This window comes from Mastigoproctus giganteus, chromosome 3 (assembly GCF_048544385.1).
Source record: "Mastigoproctus giganteus isolate SK-2022 chromosome 3, ASM4854438v1, whole genome shotgun sequence".
NCBI classification, from domain to species: Eukaryota; Metazoa; Arthropoda; class Arachnida; order Uropygi; family Thelyphonidae; genus Mastigoproctus; species Mastigoproctus giganteus.
Genome location: NC_143577.1, coordinates 48593532 through 48617766, shown reverse-complemented (window position 1 = coordinate 48617766; position 24235 = coordinate 48593532). Strand labels below are relative to the sequence as shown.

The 24235-nt window shown below is 37.6% G+C and overlaps 1 protein-coding gene across 1 annotated transcript in view; it reads right to left on the bottom strand.

Annotated features, from left to right (window-relative positions):
* Window positions 1–24235, bottom strand: part of Neurl4 (neuralized E3 ubiquitin protein ligase 4) — a 636447-nt gene that overhangs the window by 541731 nt on the left and 70481 nt on the right. Inside the window, exon 4 of the mRNA XM_090369970.1 lies at window positions 2291–2402. Coding sequence (XP_090226096.1) covers window positions 2291–2402 — 112 coding nt within the window. The remainder of the gene's footprint in view (window positions 1–2290; window positions 2403–24235) is intronic.

Here is a 24235-nt window from a genome sequence, read left to right as displayed (position 1 = left end):
CCCTCCCAAAGCTTCAAAAAAAAAAAAAAAAACCAAGGCAACAGATGACTCAAATGAAAAAGTTGAAACAGTCATGAAGAGATGGCTGGCTTCCTAGTTGATAGAATTTTGCTTGAACAGCACACAAAAACTTGTTAAGCACTGGATTGAATGTATCAAGTTAAGAAAGGCATATATAAAAAAATAATATACCAAATCAAAAGCAAAATTAAATGCTATACCAAATTAAACATTTTTTCTTTTTGATTTGTCTGTATTCCTTCAAAAGATATGCAATAAGAAGCATCTACTTTTCAGTCCATGCTCATATCTCCATTTATTCACTGTCAGGTGTTTTAACTGATTTGAGTGAGGGAAGAGTAAGGGTAAACCAAACATGATTTAAAGATGTCTGTTGGACCATTAAAAATATCAATAATTTTCAAAATTCAGGTGATAAAACTGCTAAACACTGGTCCAAATGGTCTCTGAACATGAAGAAAGATTGCTTGGCCATACAATCCATTACCAATAATACAGAAAATTCTTGCAACCAATACCTTGCTAGTTTTACTAGAACGAGCAAAAACAGCACAACCTATTCTGGAATGATTAGGCTACAGAAGGCAAAACATATGTTGGAAGTCATTAACTGCAGCAAAATATTAAACACTGCACTGTACTCGCTGATCATATGATTAAGCAGCCTGAAAACTTTTGGCAAACAGTAATTTCTACCAGTGAGTATAGTTTCAGTAATTTTCCTCTAATAAACACATGTAGGTCTGGACAAAGAAGTCAGAAACAGCAATGGAACCTGGCCACTTGCTGCCAATCATTAAACATGAGAGTCACAAGGTAATGGACTGGGACACTATCTGGAACAAAGGCTAAAGTGATCTGAGACAGCTTACTTTAGGCCACTGAGTCAGATAGTGTCCTAGTCATTGTCTTGTTCCATTTATCAAGGCTATGAGATGGTTAATCATACCGCACATAAAATGCAACATGTAAGTAAAAGCAGGGAAATGGTTCTACTCCTCCCATTAATCATGCAAAGTTCCAACAAGCAAGTTACATAGCATGTGAATCATAACCTACATAACATTATCCTCAGTCATCAAAAATGTGGATAATTTAAAGAAACAATATATATTATGCAATGACCCAAAATCTAACAAACTTAATGACAGCAAGTATCTGAGTACATCACAATGCAAAAAAAAAAATAAAATAAAATAAAAAAAAAACACATTTACAAATAGTAAAATGTAACTACTTTTTCTTTATGCATTTTTGTTAAATTCAAATTCAGTGTAAAAGGTAAACTGAGAATAAGCCTGCTAACAGTTGTTTGAAATGATATATACAAGATATAGCATGCCCTCACGCTACTCAAGAGACTTCATGAATTTTTAAAAGAGAGACTATGGAAAAAACCTACCTTATAATGATTTAAAAGTTACTCCAGAGAAAACAGAATGGTTTTGCAGTGAGGTCAGAACAAAATAATGAGGAGAGTGTAAAAATGACCCACCCTGCAACTCCCCATAGGATAAAAATATAGCTCTGTGTTTTGGTTTTGCAAATATTTATTGATTTAGAATTTAGAAAAAGATATTATGTCATAACCCAATGTATTTAAAGCTGCTCACTTCCTTCTTTGGAGTATAATAAAATATTTTAAACTGCACTATATTACACTAAAAAATAAAAAAATATAAATATAAAAAAAGAATGCACATGTGGGGTGGGCATACCAATACAAAAAGCACACTACCTGTTGAGGCAGAAGAGAAATGTGCCTGCTGAAATGGCCTGAATAACCACAAAGAATTGAAGTTTCTTTGTATTGGACTCCTTGCGAGCTGAAGAGTACTATACAGGTCTGATAACCTTTCCCCACTAGAGGGGTTAGATGGATTTGCTATTAGAGCACTGATGAAGAACTGGATATGCAGCTGAGGGTGGTAGAGCTATTTAAAGCAGACTTATGACATCATGGCTACTATCCTAGCTAACTTCTTGGGTTGAATAGTCAAGGTTTTAGTGGAAGAGAGGCCTCAGAATGGATACATTGTCATACATTGTCACTAGATTCTCTGGAACTGGATGTGATGGAATGTCACTGCTGGAAGGAGTTTTGTCACTAACTTTGTGAAGATATCTTATTCCAAATTTTAAATCAATAATTTTATGTTCAGACAAAATGCAGAGATGTATCTTTAATTTCCAGCTAAAGTACCAACATTTTCTATAGAAAAAATATCCTTTAACTGATATATATCAGATATAAGAAGCAAAATTTTACCTGATCTCATATTTGTCATTGTGGCTGGAAAGTTCAATGCTGCAGGATTATGGGTTGTCACACCCATTTCAATTGATCCTGACCATTTGTTTACCAATTCATCTATACGTATCTAGCAATAAAAGAAACTATAAAAATCCAACTATCAAAAATAGTTAACATATCTATAGCTAAAGCATTACAATCCAACAACCATACTTCATCAGCACCTAACTTTAATAATTCAGAATGATGAAGTTTTGATGCTATTTTATTCTTCTGAATTAATTTTTTGTGTCCTTATTCAAAATTGTATGGTAAATATATATATATATAAACAGGTGCACACGCACACAGAGATGAAGCTCTTTATAGCAACCCTCTTTTTAACATTCCAGCAAGTAGGTCTCAGCTGATTTCCCACAATCCTACTGCTATTTACATTCATTATAATGACCTTGAAAAACAAATTAATTCTCTCTAATGACCCAAAAATTTCCACCAAAAATTCATGAAAGAACACTAATTTACTGAAGCTAATGACAAGCTTCCAAGTTTATAGTGAAAAATCACTCTGATGTAACAAAATTAACTTCAACTAGAAGTTCATTTCATTATACAGTATGCATTGATCATATATTTATCAATATGGCTCCCATGAAGTGAGTAGCTTTTATAATCATAAACAAAATTAAGATTTTACAAGCTGCATATAATGGCATACATTCTAAACAGTTCAGCATTTCTACTGTTCACCAATCTGAAAGATTAAAAGCTTGGAGAAATCTGCAGCACCAGTTAAAAAACCTGAAAAGTGAAGTGTCCAGGTCATGAAAAGGTACACTTGCTGATGATGATGATGATGATGTATACATTCCGATAGAGAGAAATTAAGGGCTGAATCATTTGCGCATGAGATGAATTGTTCAAGATTTCAAGTCTTCCAATGAACAATTGTAGATATTTAACGCTCGTCATGGGCTGTCATCAAAAGAGTTTAAGTGCAGCTGTCAACGCTGAAGCTACAAAGGAATGGAAGGAGAATTGTTTAAAAATGCTTTGTTGACATATGACCAGAACATCTTCAATGCAAATGAAACTAAATTTTTCTTTCTTTTTTTTTAAGTTGCTACCAGACAAAATACATTTAAAGATAAAAAAATATAGTGTCAAAAAAATGGCAAAGCAACAAGTTATCACTTTCCTAGCAGCAAACACATCTGGCACAGAGAACCTTTCTCTCTCTCTTAATTTTTGGGAAAGCCTAGAAGCTCCAATGTTTTAAAGGTTTCAAGACATTGCCAACTATGAATAGAGTAAACCAAAAGAGTTAGATGTCATCAAAAATCTATGAAGAATGGATCAGAGACTTGGATTGCAAACTGAGTGGGAGAGAATAGAAAAATGTTGGTTTGTGGATAACTGACTCCTCATTGCCAAGTGAATGGCTACATGCAATCTCTGTTGAGTATCCCACCTAATATGACATCAGTTCTTCAGTCACTTGATAAATGTGTAATTCACAGCTTTAAAAGAACTATTAAAGAATGCTATTAAAGAAAATTGTGGTGTTTTGAAAATAAAAGACCCATTGCAAAATCAATGAGCTGCTGCAAATATACAGTGGCGGACAAAAAAACTGCATCACCTTAAAAAAAAGTAACATTTATAGTGAAACGTATAAGAATTGTTTGATTAGTCATTTGTTTGTCTCAAAGCAAAGGTATTGCATCAGATAACACTTCTATTGCATCAGACAGTAACTGCAAGGTGTTGCATCAGCCATTTCTATAAATATAGCATTGGAAGGGTATACATCTCATTAGTATCCTGTTTTGCAGAGGTGTAAGCATGGCTCCATATATTCAGTTGACACTAAGAAAAAAAAGTGTAGCTGTTTCTGTGTCTCATGAAAGTCTTTCGACACGTGCTATCGCTGATAAAATAGGCTGACACCAGTCAACAGTATTCGGGGTGCTGAAATTAAAGTGTGAAACCAGTGATGTGAAGAGAAGACCTGGATCAGGCCATAAGAAAGCGACTACGCCTTCCCAAGATCGATATTTGAAATAGCTATGCCTTTGTAATCCCATGCTAGTGCTCCTGATCTAAAACCAGACTATGAGATGGCCTCTGGTATTGAAACAAGTGCACGAACTATCCAAAGACGGCTTTCGGAATGTGGTCTGTATGCCTAGTGGCCCAAGAAGAAGCCTTTGTTGACCCAACAAATGAGGAAGAAGCAATTTGCTTGGGCTAAAACACATGTTTCATGGACAAAACAGCAATGAGACACTGTCATCTTTTCTGACGAATTGAAATTCAACCTGCATGGCTCGAGTGGGAAGCAATAGGTCAGAAGACGAAAATCGGAGGCATAGCATCCTGACTGCATAACACCAACTGTAAAGTTCCCCATCGGTCAGATGGTCTGGGGATGCATAATAAGTAAAGGGGTGGGACAATTTAAGTTTATTAATGGACCGGTGAATGCAGAAACCTACATTGCTATCTTGGAGGAGTGCCTGAAACCCCTTTATTAGGGATCACCACACAGACATCCAAAACTGCATTTTTCAACAGGACTCAGCACCTTGCCACACAGCAGAATTGGTAAGTTTTATGCTATTTAGATTTAATGATGAGTTTGTCTTCTTGTCTCACAAGGCTTAAAACATACTTACACCAATGTTTTCCCTCGTTTTTCTCCCTTAAGGCACAGTCATACCTTAGAAATGCTGGCATTACAATGTTGGACTGGTCTGGCAACAGTCCAGATTTGAACCCTATTGGAAAACTGGTACATAATGTCATCTAAAATTGCTCAGAAGAAGCAAACAAGTAAGATTTAGCTGCAGGAGAGCACTGTAAGAGTGTGGTATCACAAAATTGGGTAACCGTATATCCAGAAGTTGATTAACTCTATGCCAGATCGTTGCAAGGCTGTAAATGCAGCTCAAGAAGGAACAACAAAATACTGAGGACTTATTTTGTTGATTTACAGTACATAATATTATTATAATACTATTATAATAATAGTATATAATAATAGTACTAATAGTATAATAATAGTATATAATATTATAATAGTACATAATACTATTATGTTATCTTGTCATTTCAGTTTGTACATGTAAATGCAATAAAATGTATGTTTGGTTGTTACGATTTCCATTTGCATGATTTCTCATATTTCTATAATTACGCATAAACTTTGGGAAGATATTTATGGCATTTAGGTATATCAGGTGGAGTCTTTATTAGATTTCATTCACAGAGATATATAACTAACACATCTAACATATGCATTTTGAACATTTCTGCAACCCACAATGCAGCACAAAACACATTATTAGCAAAATTCACAGGAGTGATGCAGTTTTTTTGTCTGCCACTGTATTTATGTGTTTCAACATGGAAATAAGGCTGACAAAAAAAATAATCGCCAGTTGCTTCAAACAATTTGTAGCCAGATTTGTCACCTTGAATGTTACAATGAATGAAGCTTTGAATGCTTCTTCCTCTATTAATTTCAAAGAGCAGTCTGACAGTGAAGAAATTTTTGAGGTTGTCTATCATCATGAAAACTTAAAGGGAAATGTGTTTTGATGACTATGCTGAAGTGGATACAGGCATTGTGGCTTCACAATATGCATAAATGAAGTGGAATTCATTGCAGACATAATGGAACCTGAAATTAGTAGCAATAAAGAAGAGAAACTTATAAGCAAGAGGTTAAGCAAGAAGTTTCAGTGAAGGATATTCATCAAGGATTACAACTTGTATGTCATTTTTATTAAAACACAGCATAACTCTGAAAGTGAATTAAACACTATCATGAACCTTCATAACTTTTAAAACATGCTCTGTCACTAAAACAGCACATTTTGACAGATTGTTTTAAAGTCTAAAACCAATTCTCCTGTCTATGGTTAGGCCTCAATATATAACTGTAGGTATACACACATATACATAGTGTACATATACATCGTGTCCATAAATGATGTTTCCAATTTTGATATTTTTGTATTCAGAATTACTTCAATCTATACTCGTGAAACACATACCAGCTGAAAGATCAATTCAATCATTTTTAAAATTGACACTCGACTGCCAGTTTTGCATTCTACCCACTACACAGCGCTACATTCGCCAAAATGGCAACCGGACCAGAGAAAGAATTCTGTAAGTTAGCATTTCATGAAACAAAATCTGTTGTTACAGTCCGGCGACAGTTTCAACGAAAGTACGGGAAGGCTCCTCCTAGTAAACCATCAATTCGTGCTTGGTACAAGCATTTTGTTACTGAGGGCTGTGATATGTAAACATAAAAGTGCGGACAGACTGTCAGTGAGCACTGAGAGAGTTGAAGCCATTCGACAGGCGTTTGCTCACAGGCTGCGAATCTATGTGCAGTGCAAGTAGAGAACTTAAAGTAGCAAAAACAACTGTCTGGCAAGTTCTTTGGAAATGTGCCCATATCGATTACAGATGTTGCAAACAGTGAAATCCACGGACAAAGTGAAGCGGTTTGACTTCTGTTGCAACTTCCTTGAAAAACCAGCTGACAATGATAATTTCTGAAAAAAGTGGTCTTCAGTGATGAGGCGACCTTCCACCTGTCAGGATAAGTGAATCGACACAATTTACAAATCTGGGGTGGTGAAAATCCCCATAAGTTTTTTGAACATGAAAGGGCAGTCTCAAAGTTAACATTTTTGTTGAAATGTCTCAAGAAAAGCTGTATGGGCCGTTCTTCTTCATTGAACCAACGGTGACAGGGTTCGCCAACTTGGACATGGTCAGTGAATTGTTAATTCCACAGCTGCAGGAGGACATTACAGATGTGATTTATCAACAAGATGGTGCCCATTGGCATTTTCATAATGAAGTGAAGTCGTACCTGAATGAACATCTTCCTCAGCATTGGAGTGGGCGTGGAGGTTATATGGAATGGCCTCTGAGGTTGCCTGATCTGATGCCAATGGATTTCTTTTTGTGGGGTTATGTAAGGACAATGTGTAACATCCCTCCACTACCAATGACACTGCAGAAGCTGAAGGCACAGATCACAGAGGCCTTTGGTAAAACTGATCGTGAAATGAAGCCCAGCGTGTGGCAGGAGATTAAATAAAGCTATAATATTGCTAGAGTTGCTCACAGTGCCCACATTGAACTTTACTAATGACTTTATGTACCTTCATAAAACTTACTGAAGTGATCTTTTAGCTGGTATGTGTTTCATGAGTAACTCTGAATAAAAAAATATCAAAATCAGAAACATCATTTACGGACACCCTGTATACAACCATATACAGTAATTACTGTACATACATAATTTACAAATTAATCTTACTACACTCTACAATCAATGCAAAATGTACAACTTGATTTTCATGCTTAATATGGGGAAGGTTTGAAAGTTCGTGGCCTGAGTACAAAAGGGATAGCACTACAGGGTTAAAAGTTTTTGTACATAATGTATAACACTTGAAGTAGTAACCTACCAAGTGTCATGCAGTTTCAATAATGCATTTTTTTTTTTTTTTTTTTTTTTTTAATTATAGGTCCTGTCAACAATAATATGCGAATGAGGAAAGATGAACATCTTTCCTCATTCACATATTATTGTTGACTTCAGAACCTGTAATTAACATATGACTATTGACCTCATTTATATGTGAATGAGGAAAGATAGAAAAAAATCAGTCACTTGTTAGGAAAAATAGGACTAATGCCAAAGGCAATTGGTGCCTCCGTAGCCAGGTGGGAAGGAGCAGCAGTGCATAGCACACGCTTCTTGATTAGACCGGGGTTCGAGCCCGTCACCACCAAATACGGAGGATGCAGAAAGGTCAGGGAACGACCACCGCATATCCCGGAGCAATATGGCCTTAGTTGCTAATGATCCTAAAAACCAAACAACAACAACCAAAGGCAATTCATGAACTGGAAATGGTTACAACATTGGAGAGGGTACCCCTTCCTATTCCATAGTTATAAAGTGGGCAGCAGAATTTAAATTAGGGAAGAAGAGCCTGGAAGGTGACTCAAGCTGTGGAACACCTGCAAAGTCCATCAGTCCAGAAGTTGTTGACAATGTGCATGATCTGGTGATCCATGAGCAAAAAAGTGACAATTTGGTACAGCATCTTCGGCATCTCATCTTAATGTGCGTATGACATAATAACAGAGGTTCTCACTATGAACAGGTGTCAGCACAATGAGTCCCAAAGTTGTTGACAGAAGATCAAAAGTTAAGTCAAGTGAACATTTGCATCATTTTCAAGCAGATCCTGCAAATTTCCTTGTAAGGTTTGTGACCATGCAATGACACGTTTTCATAAAAAAAAAAAAAAAAAAAAAAAAACATGCATCCATCACATTCAGCCAGGGACAAAGGAGCATTCCAAACAGTGGAAACATGGCTCTTCTCCCCTTCCAAAGAAAGCCAAGTTAATTCCTTCTGCTGGCAACATGATAGCATTAGTTTTCTGGAATGCTGGTGGAGTGTTGCTAGTGGAGTGTTTACCTTCAAAAAGGCCAGACACTTAGACCACAGGATTACCTTCAAAAAGGCCAGACAGTAAACCTTGTAAGGCATCTGTGTGAAAACATCAAAGACAAATGATGAGGAAAACTCAGCAAAGAGTCTTGTTCCACAAGGGCAATATGTCTGCTCAAAAGTCTGTCACTGCCATGGATGCATTTGAGTGTAGCTTTGAAATATTGGACTATGCCCCATATTCATCAGATTTAGCACCATGGGACTTTCACTTATTTCCTAATTTGGAAAAATACCAGGCTGGCATCCATCTTTCCACTAACAATGACATCACTGCTGCAGTGAATGCATTCCTGGAGGCCCAAGACAAAGCTTGCTTTGTAGCTGGAATAAACACGTAGCAGCATTAGTAGCAAAGTATACTGACTCTAAAGATGATTATGCTAAAAAGAGTGTCATGTTACCAGAATCCTCAAAAAAACCCTTCATACTCAGGTGACAAACTTTTCAAACACTCCTCATACTGTTGCTGAATTAGATTATACTATATTGTATCAGCATAATTACATTAAATGTTCAAACTTGTTAACAGGAGAGACCTCTTCTACAGGGATGGGATACACTTAAATAGAAAGGGTGCCAGAATATTTCCTGATGCTATCAAGGCAGTATTAGGTGGGTCAAAAAACTGCTAGCTTGGGGGGGGGGGGATTCACAGACTAAAAGGTTAAAAGTAGCTGCAGGCAAAGGTAAAGGTGATTCTTGCATTACTTCTACTAGAATAAGCAGCGGCCTGGAGCAAGGGGTGCTGGGGGTTTCAGGGACTGATGGCAGTCATCGAGAAATAGGTGGGTATAAGGGATGTGTTAGGGTAACTAAGAATAAGAATAGGTGCACATATAATTGCATGTAAACCAATGCTAGAAGTATAGTAAATAAATTAGATGAATTTGAAGTGTTGGTCAAGACATCAAAGATGGATATTGTTGGGATATCAGAGACGTGGTGTCACACAGTATTGGGAATGCAAAATTGGAATTTGGGGAGTACAATGTGTACAGAAAGGATAGACAGGATAGAAAGGGAGGAGGTGTTATGCTGTTAAGAAAAACATAAAATCAGAAGAAGTGCATCCAGTTGATATAGATGAACAGTGCACTGTGACATAATCACTGCGAAAGCAAAAATAAGAGTAAGAGTGTGTTATAGGTCTAATGACTCGAATGAGTATAATGAACAATTGTACAGAGAAACAGAGTAGGCTAGTAAATCAGAATGTCTTATAATGTGAGATTTTAACTTCCCAGATATTGACTGGAACTTGTGGGTTGGTCACTCACACACTAGTAAGATTTCTGTGGATTTATTAGATGATTGTTTTCTGCAGCAGCATGTTCGAGAGGCAACCAGAGAGGGTAATACCCTTGATCTGGTTATCAGCAGTGATCATTCATGCATTAAGAATTTGCAGATAAAGGAACCACTAGGTGGCAGTGATCACAGTGTACTGATGTGGGATTAACTTAAAGATATAATTACCATCAGGGATAAAGGAAAGGGTTATTGCTTCCGTAAAGGTGAGTACAGTGGTCTCAGAGAGTTTTTAAATTCTGTACAGTGGGATCAACTGATCATGTTACCAACAGCAAATTCTAAGTGGGAAGCATTCAAGGACTTAATCGTGGAGGCTACTAAAAGTTTCATACCTATTAAGAAATATTGTTCAGGGTGTAGGCCTAAATGGTTATCAAATGAACTAATGAGATTTGTGACAGAAAAGAAAAATTCATGGGATGCATATAAATTATCAGGTGACACAGAAGCCTAAAGCAGATATAAGCTAGTCTGAAATCAAGTCACAAAGGAGGTTAGGCAGGGGAAGGTAGATTACGAGAAATCTTTGGCAAAGGATGCTAAGAAAAACAGCAAGGATTTCTTTACTTAATAGGTATGAAACTTTTAGGAGCTTCCACGATTAATTCCTTGAATGCTTCCCACTTAGAATTTAGTCTGGTTGCCTTTCGAACATGCTGCTGCAGAAAACAATCATCCAATAAATCCACAAAAGTCTTACTAGTGTGTGAGTGACCAACCCACAAGTTCCAATCAAAGGGCAACAAGGTTAGTGAATGGAACGAAGGGTTGCTCTTACGAAGAAAGGCTTACGTTTTGCAAATTACAGTGTCTGGAGACTAGGCAGAGCTTGCACTTGGGCATCACGCAACACAGCGGCAAATCCCAAGGCAGAATGCGCTAGTCCCAAAGGAACTAGTAGTTGATGGTGACTCTATTGTCAGGGAAACGGGAAACATGCTTTGTAAAAAGGACAGGTGGAACAGGACCAGGGTATGTCTGCCAGGGGCAAAGGTTGATGACGTTGTAGAGCAGATATCATCTTTTAAGGACACAAAAGGTGATATAGTTGTGCACGTTGGCACTAATGATATTAAGAGTAGGAGACTGGCGGAATTACTTAACAAGTACAGCTCACTGTTGAAAAAAAGCCGTGAATTACGGTTGAATTTGAAAGTGTCTGCAATTCCGCCCAGACACGATAGGAGGGAGTATATGATGAGAGCCCTGGAAAGTTTGTGCAAGGCTCAAGAGGTAGAATTTTTTTCAGTCTGGTCTGTACTTGTTAACAGGAGAGACTGCTTCTACAGGGATGGGATACACTTAAATAGAAATGGTGCAAGAATGTTTGCTGATGCTATCGAGGCAGTGTTGGGTGGGTCGGAAAACTGCTAGATTGGGGGGATACAAGTACTAATACATTAACAGTAACCACTGGCAGAGGTGAAAGTGATTCTTGCACTGCTTCTATTGGAATGAGCAGCACCCTGGAAAATAAGATGCAGGATATTTCAGAGACTGCTGGGAGTCATTGGGGTACAAGAAAACACATGGGTTGTGTTAGGGTAGCTAAGAAAAAGATATGCATGTATACTTGCGTGTACACCAATGCAATGTTTAGTAAATAAATTTGATGAATTTGAGGTATTGCTCAAAAGATCAAAGGCGGATATTGTTCGGATATCAGACACGTGGTGTTACATAGATATAAGTAATGCAGAACTGAAATTTGGGAAATGAAACGTCTACAGAAAGGGTAGACAGGATAGGAAGGGAGGAGGGGTTATGCTATTAGTTAAGAAACACAAAATCCAAGGAAGTGAAGCCAGTCAACATCGCTGAACAGTGCAGTGTCGAGTCAGTTTGGTGTGATATAAGGATTGGAAGATCAAACTGAGAGTAGGAGTGTGCTATATGCCTAATGACTCTGATGAGTATAATAAGAAACTGTACAGGGAAATAGAGTGGGCCAGTACATCAGAGAGTCTTATAATGGGGGATTTTAATTTCCCAGATATTGACTGGAATTTGTGGGTTGGTCACTCACACACTAGCAAGGCTTTTGTGGAATTATTGGATGATTGTTTTCTAAATCAGCATGTTTGGGAGGCAACTAGAGGGAGCAATACTCTTGATTTGATTATCAGTAGTGATTCTCCATGCATTAAGAATCTGCAGATACAGGAACCACTAGGTGGCAATGATCACAGTGTGTTGAAGTGGGATTTACTCAAGGAGGTAACTACCATCAGGGGTAAAGGGTTATTGCTTTCGTAAAGGCGACTACGATGGTCTGAGACAGTATTTAAATTCTACACAGTGGAACCAACTGATGATGTTACCAACGGCAAATTCAAAATGGGAAGCAGTCAAAGAACTTATCTTGGAAGCTACTAGGCTTTACATACCAACTAAGAAATACTGTTCAAGATTCAGGCCTAAATGGATGTCAGATGAACTAATGAGACATATGGCAGAGAAGGAAAATGCATGGGATACATATAAATTAACATGTGACACAGAAGCCTATGATAGATATCAGTTGATCTGTAGCCAAGTTACAAAGGAGGTTAAGCAGGCGAAGGCAGATTACGAGAAATCTTTGGCAAAGGATGCAAAGAAAAACAGCAAGGAGTTCTTTACTTATGTAAACTCTAGAAGGAAGGGGATGAATCAGATTGGTCCACTTGATATCAATGGTTGAAGTGTTCATGATCCTGCTCAGGTAGCTAACAAATTAAATCAATATTTTGCATCTACATTCACACATGAGGAGTTATTCAGGAAGGGGAATACCAGAGGTGAAGCAAACTCTGGCAGTGAGCTAGATGATTTTGTAATAACTGAGAGGAAAGTGGAGGAGAAATTGTTGAGGATAAACATAAAAAAGGCACCCAGGGTGGACGGGAGCTATCCAGTTATATTAAAGGAGGCAGCAAAGGAAGTAAGAAATCCGTTAGCCATAATTATGAGAGCTTCCTTGGACTCATGGGAGGTACCCACAGACTGGAGATGTGCAAATGTAACACCAATTCACAAAGGAGGATCAAAGGCTGACACAAGTAATTATAGACCTGTGAGTTTAACTTCTGTTCCAGGAAAATTAATGGAGGCACTGGTTAAAGAAGCACTACAGGATCATCTAGACAGTGTCAGTTATAGCTCAGACACAGCATGGTTTTGTTAAGGGAAGGTCTTGCCTGACCAATTTGATTGGATACTATGATGTAGTCACAAAAGAATTGGATGCAGGGAATAACTTTGATATTATATATTTGGATCTTAGAAAGGCTTTTGATACTGTTGCACATGGCAGACTGCTGCACAAATTGGAGCAGTGTGGCATTGGTGGCAAATTGTTGCAATGGATAAAGGGATGGTTGAGTGGCAGAAGACAGAGAGTGGTAATTAATGGATACTGCTCATCGTGGACTAATGTTATTAGTGGAGTCCCTCAGGGTTCAGTGTTGGGTCCATTGTTGTTTTCTGTATTTATAAATAATATTGATGATGGTATATCAAGCTTAATGTCCAAGTTTGCAGACGATACAAAGGTTGACAGGGTTGTTAAGGATGCTACTGACGCTGCAACAGGATCTGGAAAGGTTGAGCAGATGGGCTGAGAAGTGGCAAATGAAGTTTAACACTGACAAATGTAAAGTACTACATATGGGAAACAGCAACCCCAGAGCAACGTATCAACTCTGTGGTACTACACTGACAGTGGTAGAGAATGAAAAGGACCTGGGGGTAATTGTGCAGGCAGATATGAAGTTCTCTGAGCAGTGCAGACGGGCTGCAAGAGTAGCTCATGGTGTCTTATCAATGATATACAGGAATTTTCCTAGCAGGGATAGGGAGGTGATTATTCCCTTGTATAAGGCAATGGTCAGGCCGAACCTTCAGTACTGTATACAGGTCTGGAGACCTAATTTAAGAAGGATGTAGAGCTGCTGGAACGAGTACAGAGAAGGGCAACAAGGTTAGTGAATGGAACGAAGGGTTGCTCTTACGAAGAAAGGCTTAAGTTTTGCAAATTATAGTGTCTGGAGACTAGGCACCGGCGAGGTGATCTGATAGAGGTGTACATCAGCATTGAGCATGCTCAAACCTTGAATGGTTTGAGCATGCTCAATGCTGATGAGATACTGCCTCTTGCTCAGAATAATTACCTGAGAGGGCATAAATTCAAATTGAGGAAAGACAGATGTAGGATAGATGTGTGGAAATTTGCCTTTAGCCAGCGGGTAGTTGGTTGGTGGAACAGACTTCCATCCCTTGTTGTGGAAGTTGATAGCCTAAATAAGTTTAAGGCTCAGCTGGACAGGTATTTCGAACAAACGGAGGAATGAAGTGGAAGGGGTTTTTTTTTTTTTTGGCTGATGCTGCATAAGCTTGCTTTCTTGCATCATAAGCCTCTACTAATGCTAATATCTGGAAAGTTAAAATCCCCTATTATAAGACATTCTGATTCTAGCCCACTCTTTCTCAATTGAGTACTTTCTCGAATGAGTACAATTGTTCATTGTACTCATTCGAGTCATTAGGCCTATAACATGTCTTGATCAGCACTTCAAATTCAAAAAATTTATTAACTATACTTCTAGCATTAGTGTACATGCAAGTATACATACACTTGTTCTTACTCTTAGCTACTCTTAACCAACCCATGTATTTACTTATTCCATGATGACTCCCAGCAGCTGTTGAAGTCCCCAACAACTTGCTCTCTTTTTTTTTTTTTTTTTTTTTAGTTGTTGGTGCATTGGCTTCTGTGGCCATAATGCATAGGCTGCTCATTACAATAGAAGCAGTGCAAGAATCACTTTCACCTCTGCCTGTGGCTACTGTTAATCTTTTAGTCTGTGAATCCCCCCCTATCTGGCAGTTTTCCAATAGCATCAGCAAATATTCTTGCATTCTTTCTATTTAAGCGCATCCCATCCCTGTAGAAGCAGTTCCTCCTGTTAGCAAGCACAGACCACGAGAAAAAAATTCTACCCCATGGGTCTTGCACAATCTCCAGGTAAAAATACCCGCAAGCAACAAACAGTAGGGTTGCTGAATTAAACATGGAGATAGTTAGAATTCCAGAAGGCTAGAGAGCAAGTGCCGACCGGGCTAGGCAGGTGGGTAAAGTGCCTGCCTGGCAACCCAAAGGTCGCGGGTTCGAATCCTGCCTCGGGCTTGTATCAGAGTAAAATGCAAAAACTTTGGGAGGTGCATTATGGCCACAGAAGCCAATGCACGAACAACTAAATATAAAATAGATGCAAAAAATAATTTGGATATCATATAGAGTAAGACCTCCATATCCGCGGGGGATACGTTCCAAGACACACCATGGATGGCTGAAACCACGGATATAAGCGAACACCTGCTGACCCCATATATAAAGTGATTTTATTGTACATGTATACATACGTATAATAAAGTTTAATTGAGAAATTAAACACACAGTAAGACATTACCAACATTAAATACGATAATAATAAAGTACAGCAAACTCTCGATTTACCAGGATTGAATTAACTGACACACTTCAAGACTCCAAATTAAAAAAATAATAATAAATAAATAAATAAAATCAACCAGAAATCATAAAATTCAAGTAATAACTAGAATAGGTATAAACAGATATTTTGCAAGTCATAAATAAGTGACAAAAACTGGCGTTATAAGTTGTCATTGGGAGATTAGTGTACCTATTATCTTGCAACCCCTGCTGTCTTCACTCCTACTGCTCAAAATGTTACTGAAAATGTTACCCCTCCGAAATGTTACCACTTTATCGCGGTGAGGAGACTTGAGTATCCCGATGACACAGTGAGCTATGCTGATGGTAGCTAGACTACTGGTAGGGCCACCCTAGTCAGACAGGTCAAAGGGTAGGGATCAGACGAAGGGTAACATACTGGTCCTTCAGGTTGGGGATTGTGCGGGAGGCTGGTTCCCTCCCCATGTAAAAAAAATAAAAACTCATTAAGCTCACAGAGGTAAACCGGACGGACAAAGAGATACGACTCGGGTTCGGACTGGAAAAAGGAAACAAAAAGGAATAATGGACATTTTAAATATTGCAATATGGAACATAAGAGGTTGATCTACTTAAACATTTAAAACAGAAGAAAGTAAATATAGTAGCAATAACAGAAACAAAGAAAAAATTAAAAAGTATGAAAGATTATGATCCTTATACAATGATAAGTGGAGTAGATCAAAAGGAAAGAGCTAGTGGAGGGGTAGCAATATTGTTGTTGTTTGTTATTTGGTTTTTAGGAGCATTAGCAACTAAGGCCATATTGCTCCGGGAATATGCGGTGGTTATTTCCTGATCTTTCCACATTGTCCGTATTTGGTGGTGATGGGCTCGAACCCCGGTCTAATCAAGAAGAGTGTGCTATGCACTGCTGCTCCTTCCCACCTGGCTACGGAGGCGCCCGTAGCAATATTAATAGATCGGAAATGGAAAACCAAAATACAGAGCTACACATTTATAAATAATAGAATAATAACAGTAAGATTTAAATTAGACAGAGGTTATTTATGTATAATTGGAATTTATGCTCCAGAAGATGGAAAAGAGGAAGAAACAGATAAATTTTATTTAGAGCTACAAAAAGAACTAGATAAGAAAAAAAAGGACCATATAGTTATTTTGGGAGATTATAATGCTCGGGTAGGGAATAAGCCAATGGAAAATATTATGGGATGTTATGGAGAAAATAAAGTAAATGGAAATGGATATAAATTAAGAGATTTTGCAACATTTAATAAATTAAAGATAACAAATACATTTTTTAGAAAACGTGATATACATAAATATACATGGTCGGAAAGAGGTACACAATCAATAATAGACTATGTAATAGTAAATCAAAAATTAGCAAAACAATGTCGAGATACTACGGTGTTTAGAGGATATGATATTAATTCAGATCATTTTTTTAGTGGCTTCAAAAATAGAGTTATGGGCTAAATGGAAGAAGAGAAAAGTTATTAAACATGGGAAGGAGGAGTTGGGTTATAAAGTATATCTACTTCAAGAAGAAAGTATATAAAATTTATATGAAAAAAGGTTAGTTAGTTAGTTATTTGGTTTTTAGGAGCATTAGCAACTAAGGCCATATTGCTCCGGAATATGCGGTGGTCATTCTCTGACCTTTCCGCATCCTCCGTATTTGGTGGTGACGGGCTCGAACCCCGGTCTAATCAAGAAGCGTGTGCTACGCACTGCTGCTCCTTCCCACCTGGCTACGGAGGCGCCGTATGAAAAAAAGGATTAAAGACGAAATAAGTAAAACATTGGAGAGAGAACAAATAGAAAAAGAATGGAATAATATACGAAATATAATTTAAAAGACAGCAAAAGAGACACTAGGACAATTCAGGAAAAACTATAAGAAGAGGGGGATAAAGATATGGAATGAAGAAATAGCTAAAGCAATACAAGATAAACAAGATAAATATCTTAAATATATACAAAACAGGACAAGTAAGAATGAAGAAATATATAAACAAGAACGCAATAAAACTAAAGATATAATAAGGAAGGCTAAAGCAGTCGTGGGCATAGATTTATAAGCACAATAGAACATGATGTTCATGGAAGAAAAAATTTCGCACATAAAATGATGAAACACTTGAATAGCACAGAGAAAGACACTTCAAGAATAAATATAATAAAGGAAGAACAATGGAAAAAGCATTATGAAGAATTGTGGAAAGAACCAACATATCAAACAGAAGAGATACATTTAGACCCAGTTAGTGACATAGATCCGATAATGAAGGAAGAATTGGAAATGGCATTGGAAGCTACAAAAAATAGGAAAGCAGAAGGAATGGATGTTATAAATGCAGAACTGATCAAGTATGGAGGAATTTTTTTAAAAGCCAGGATACTAAATTTATTTAATAAATGTTGGGAACAATATAAAATTCCAGAAGAATGGAAGATAGCAAAAATTATTTCAATATTTAAAAAAGGAAACAGAAATAATACAAAGAATTATAGAGGGATTAGCATACTAAATACAGCATATAAAATGTATAGCAAAATAATAAATAATAGAATTAAAATTATCTCTGATGAAATATTAATAGAAGAACAGGCAGGATTCAGAAAAGGAAGACCATCTATAGATAATATATTTAAGTTAAAACAAATAATAGAAAAATGAAAAGAGTTTAATTTAAAAACACATTTAGCATTTATAGATTATGAAAAAGCATTTAGTAGAGGCATATGATGCAAGAAAGCAAGCTTATGCAGCATCAACCAAAACAACTTCCACTTCACCCCTCCGTTCGTTCGAAATCTGCCCAGTTGAGCCTTAAATTTATTTAGGCTATCAACTTCCACAACAAGGGATGGAAGTCTGTTCCACCTACCAACCATCCGCTGGCTAAAGGCAAATTTCCGCACATCTATCCTACATGGCTTTCCTCAATTTGAATTTATGCCCTCTCAGGTGATTATTCTGAGCAAGAGGAAGAATCCCATCAGCATGAGCATGCTCAAACCATTCAAGTCTTTATACACCTCTATCAGATCACCTTGCCGGTGCCTAGTCTCCAGACACTGTAATTTGCAAAACTTAAGCCTTTCTTCGTAAGAGCAACCCTTTGTTCCATTCACTAATCTTGTTGTCCTTCTCTGTACTCATCCCAGCAGCTCTACATCCTTCTTGAAATGAGGCCTCCAGACTTGTATACAGTACTCAAGGTGTGGCCTGACCATTGCCTTATACAAGGGAATAATCACCTCCTTATCCCTGCTAGAAAAATTCCTCTATATCATTGACAAGACACCATGAGCTACTCTTGCAGCCCGTCTGTACTGCTCAGAAAACTTCATATCTGCCCGCACAATTACTCCCAGGTCCTTTTCATTCTCTACCACTGTCAGTGTAGTACCACAGTATTGATACGTTGCTCTGGGGTTGCTGTTTCCCCATATGTAGTACTTTACATTTGTCAATGTTAAACTTCATTTTCCACCTCTCAGCCCATCTGCTCAACCTTTACAGATCCTGTTGCAGCAGCATAGTGTCAATAGTGTCCTTAACAACCCTGCCAACCTTTGTATCGTTTGAAACTTGGACATTAAGCTTGATATACCATCATCAATATCATTTATAAATAGAGAAAACAATAATGGACCCAACACTGAACCATGAGGGACTCCACTAATAACATTAGTCCACGATGAGCAGTGTCCATTGATTAAAACTGTCTGTCTTCTCCCCCTCAACCACCCCTTTATCTATAGCAGCAATTTGCCTCCAATGCCACACTGCTCCAATTTGGGCAGCATTCTTCCATGTGCAACAGTATTGAAAGCCTTTCTAAGATCCAAGTACATAATATCAAAGTTATTCCCTGCATCCAGTTCTTTTGTGACTGCATCATAGTATCCAATCAAATTGGTCAGGCAAGACTCCTCCTTAACAAAACCATGCAGTGTCTGAGCTATAACAAGTCTTGTCTAGATGATCCCGCAGTGCTTCTTTAACCAGTGCCTCCATTAATTTTCCTGGAACAGAAGTTAAACTCACAGGTCTATATTTACTTGTGTCAGCCTTTGATCCTCCTTTGTGAATTGGGGTGACATTTGCACATCTCCAGTAAATGGGTACCTCCCCTGAGTCCAAGGAAGCTCCCATAATTATGGCTAAGGGTTTGATTACTTCCTTTGCTGCCTCCTTTAATATAACTAGATAGATCCCATCCACCCCAGATGCCTTTCTTGTGTTTATCTTCAAGAATTTCTCCTCCACTTTACTCTCAGTAATTGCAAGATTATCTAGCTTACTGCCACAGTTGAATACACCTCTGGCATTCCCCACACTGAATAACTTCTCATGTCTGAATGTCAATGCAAAATATTCATTTAGTTTATTAGCTACCTGAGCAGGATCATCAACAGTTGAACCATCGATATCAAGTGGACCAATCTGATTCATCCCCTTCCTTCTAGAGTTTACATAAGTAAAGAACATGTTGCTGTTTTTTTTGGCATCCTTTCCCAAAGATTTCTCATAATCTGCCTTTGCCTGCCTAACCTCCTTTGTGACTTGGTTACAGACCAGCTTATATCTATCATAGGCTTCTGTTTCACGTGTTAATTTATATGTATCCCATGCATTTTTCTTCTCTGCCATGAGTCTCATTAGTTCATCTGACATCCATTTAGGCCTAAACCTTGAACAATATTTCTTAGTTTTTATTATTATTATTAGCCATACAGTGCAAGGAAGCCTGAGGCTTATGCTGCACCTGCCAAAAAAAAAAATTCCCGAGTTACCCTGAGAGAGAGAGAAATAGAAAGGAGTCACCAAGAAAGAGAAGAATGATAATATCCAGCTCAGGAACCTGGGTATGCCAAGCCCATACTCACTAGATGTGAGCCCCTGGGGCTAGATGGTATGTAAAGCCTAGTAGCTTCCAAGATAAGTTCTTTGACTGCTTCCCATTTTGAATTTGCTGTTGGTAACATCATCAGTTGGCCCCACTGTATAGAATTTAAATACTGTCTCAGACCATCATAGTCACCTTTTCGAAAGCAATAACCCTTCCCTTTACCCCTGATGGTAGTTACCTCTTTGAGTAAATCCCTACTGATAATCAGATCAAGAGTATTACTCCCTCTAGTTGCCTCCCAAACATGCTGGTGTAGAAAATAATCATCCAATAAATCGACAAAACCCTTGCTAGTGTGTAAGTGACCAACCCACAAATTCCAGTCAATATCTGAGAAATTAAAATCCCCCATTATAAGACTCTCTGATTTACTGGCCCACTCTATTTCCCTGTACAGTTTCTTATTATACTCATCAGAGTCATTAGGCCTATAACACACTCCTACTTTCGATTTTGATCTCCCAATGCTTATGTCACACCAAACTGACTTGACACTGAACTGTTCAGCGATGTCGACTGGCTTCACTTCCTTGGATTTTCTTAGCTAATAGCCTAACTCCCTCCTCCCTTCCTATTCTGTCTATCCTTTCTGTAGACATTGTACTCCCCAAATTCCAGTTCTGCATTCCTTATATCTTTGTGACACCACGTCTCTGATATCACAACAATATGCGCCTTTGATGCTTTGAGAAAAACCTCAAATTCATCAAATTTATTTACCAAACTCCTAGCATTGGTGTACACGCAAGTATATAAGCACCTGTTCTTTTTCTTAGCTACCCTAACACAACCCATGTGTTTACTTGTTCCACAATGGCTCCCAGCAGTCTCTGAAATATCCTGCATCCTGTTTTCCAGGCTTCTGCTCATTCCAATAGAAGCAGTGCAAGAATCACTTTCACCTCTGCCAGTGGCTACTGTTAATCTATTAACAGTTTTCCGACCAATCTAACACTGCCTCGATAGCATCAGCAAATATTCTTGCACCCTTTCTATTTAAGTGTATCCCATCCCTGTAGAAGCAGTCTCTCCTGTTAACAAGTACAGACCAGGCTGAAAAAAATTCTACCCCTTGAGCCTTGCACAATCTTTCCAGGGCCAAATTGATCGACAAGGCTCTCATCATATACTCAATTCTATCGTGTCTGGGCAGAATTGCAGACACTTTCAAATTCAACCCTAATTCTCGGCTTTTGTTCAACAGTGACCTGTACTTGTTAAGTAATTCTGCCGGTCTCCTCCTCCTAATATCATTAGTGCCAACGTGTACAGCTATATCACCTTTTGTGCCCTTAAAAGATGATATCCGCTCTACAACGTCATCAACCTTTGCCCCTGGCAGACATACCCTGGTCCTATTCCACCTATCCTTTTTACAAAGCATGTTCCCCGCTTCCCTGACAATAGAGTCACCAACAACTACTAGTTCCTGTGGGACCAGCGCGTTCTGCCCTTGGGGGGTTGCCGCTATGTTGCGTGATGACCAAGTGCAATCTCTGACGTTGATGTGGGTAGCTGAGAGCTTGATGGGCCCCTCAATTTAGATCCTTTGAGGGCATCCACTCTGTTCTTCAATCTCTCATATAGGCCCATAACAACGCTGAGTTGTCGCCTGATTTCGTTACACTCCTTGCATCGTGTGCATACAAAAACATCCCCCATGTTAATATCATGTCCCGTACACGATTGCTCCGCAAACATCATGCAAGCAGCGCATTTTAAAAGGCTGTGATTCAGAGGGCAACTGCCCCCCCTCAGTTCTCCTCTGATCCACAGCACTCCCATTAGCCTGAGCCTTTTGCTTTGCTGCACTGGTCTGAGTCATGATTTCGATTTAATTTCAATAAAATTTCAATTTCAGTACAAAATTATAACTCTAAACTTGTATCCCAACATGATTGAGTAAACAGACGAAAACTATGGGACATATTGAGTAATAAAGGATACCTAAAGGATCTTACAAAACTAATACAGTTTATATCAAGGAACAAAAATAGTAATAGATACAGGTAATAAATTAACAGAAGAAAGTACAATAAATCAAGGAGTTAGACAGGGATGTAGCTTGTGTCCAATGCTGTTTAACATATATATCAAGGATATGATATGTAAATGGAAAGAAGAAATTAATACAGTATATATTTAAATACAAAGAATATGATTAATACACTGTTATTTGCATATGATCAAGTAATTATTCAAGATAGTGAAGACAATTTTCAAAGAGTAGTATTTAAATTAAACCAAATAACAGAAGAATATCAAGTTAAAATATCAACGATGAAAACTAGAACAATGGCTTTTAAAGGGAAAAATACGGTGAGAACAAAAATAGTTATAGACAAGTAAACATATTTAAATATCTAGGATGTGATATAACATATGATATCGAAGAAGATATGAACCAGAAATTGGTGAATTTTCAAAATATATGTGGAACAATAAAAAGAACTCTGGATAAGAAAACAAGGAAAGAAACACAATTGAAATTTTACAAAGTAATGGCAATACCAACACTTCTTTATGGTTCTGAAACATGGATACCGAAACAAAGAGACATTAATAGAATACAAGCTGCAGAAATGAAATTTTTAAGATATGTTAAAGGATGTACAAAATTAGATAAAATATCAACCGTAAATATTAGAAAGGAATTCAAGATTTATTCAATTAATGGAAAATTATAGAATATAGACAAAGATGGAAACAACATGTAGAAAGAATGGAAGACAATAGATTCCCTAAATTACCTTATACATATAAAGCAAAAGGAAAAAGAGACAGAGGAAGACCAAAGAAAAGATGGGCAGACCTCTTCGAAATCGGAACAGGTGGATCGCCTAATCTATGAAGGAAGATAAGATAAGATAAATACAGTAATAATAAAGTACAGCAGACACTCGATTTACCAGGATTGGATTAACCGACACACTTCAAAACTCCAAATTAAAAAAAATAAATAAATAAAAAAAATCAGCCAGAAATCATAAAATTCAAGTAATAACTAGAATAGGTATAAACAGATATTTTGCAAGTCATAAATAAGTGACAAGAAGCGGCATTATAAGTCGTCACTGGGAGATTAGTGTACCTATTATCTTGCAACCCCCGCCATCTTCACACCTACCTCTCAAAACAACAAAAAAAAAAAAAAAAGAGAGAGACCAAATGTTTAGTCTGATTTAGTGTGTCGCGTCAATTGTTATGTTCCATCACACTTCAAAAGGACAAATTTTGTTTTGTTATTTAGTCAGGGATGTCGGAATTTTTTTTTTATATAGTGGTAGTAGCTATTTTTTTTTTTTTTTTTTTTTTTTTTGTTTAGAAATCACGAAAATGATAGGCAAATGCAAGAGTTGTGCTTTCAAATTAAACAAAAACTTGAAATTATTCAAAAGTTTGAAAACAGTGCATCCGTTAAATCTCTAAAGAATTTACAGATAAAGGAATTAAGAATTTGCAGATAAAGGAACCACTAGGTGGCAGTGGTCACAGTGTACTGATGTGGGATTTACTTAAAGATGTGACTACCATCAGGGGTAAAGGGAAGGGTATTTGCTTTGGTAAAGGTGACTACAGTGGACTCAGAGATTTTTTATATTCTATACAGTGGGAAAAACTGATGATGTTACCAACAGAAAATTCCAAATGGGAAGCATTCAAGGAAGTTGTTGTTATGCAAA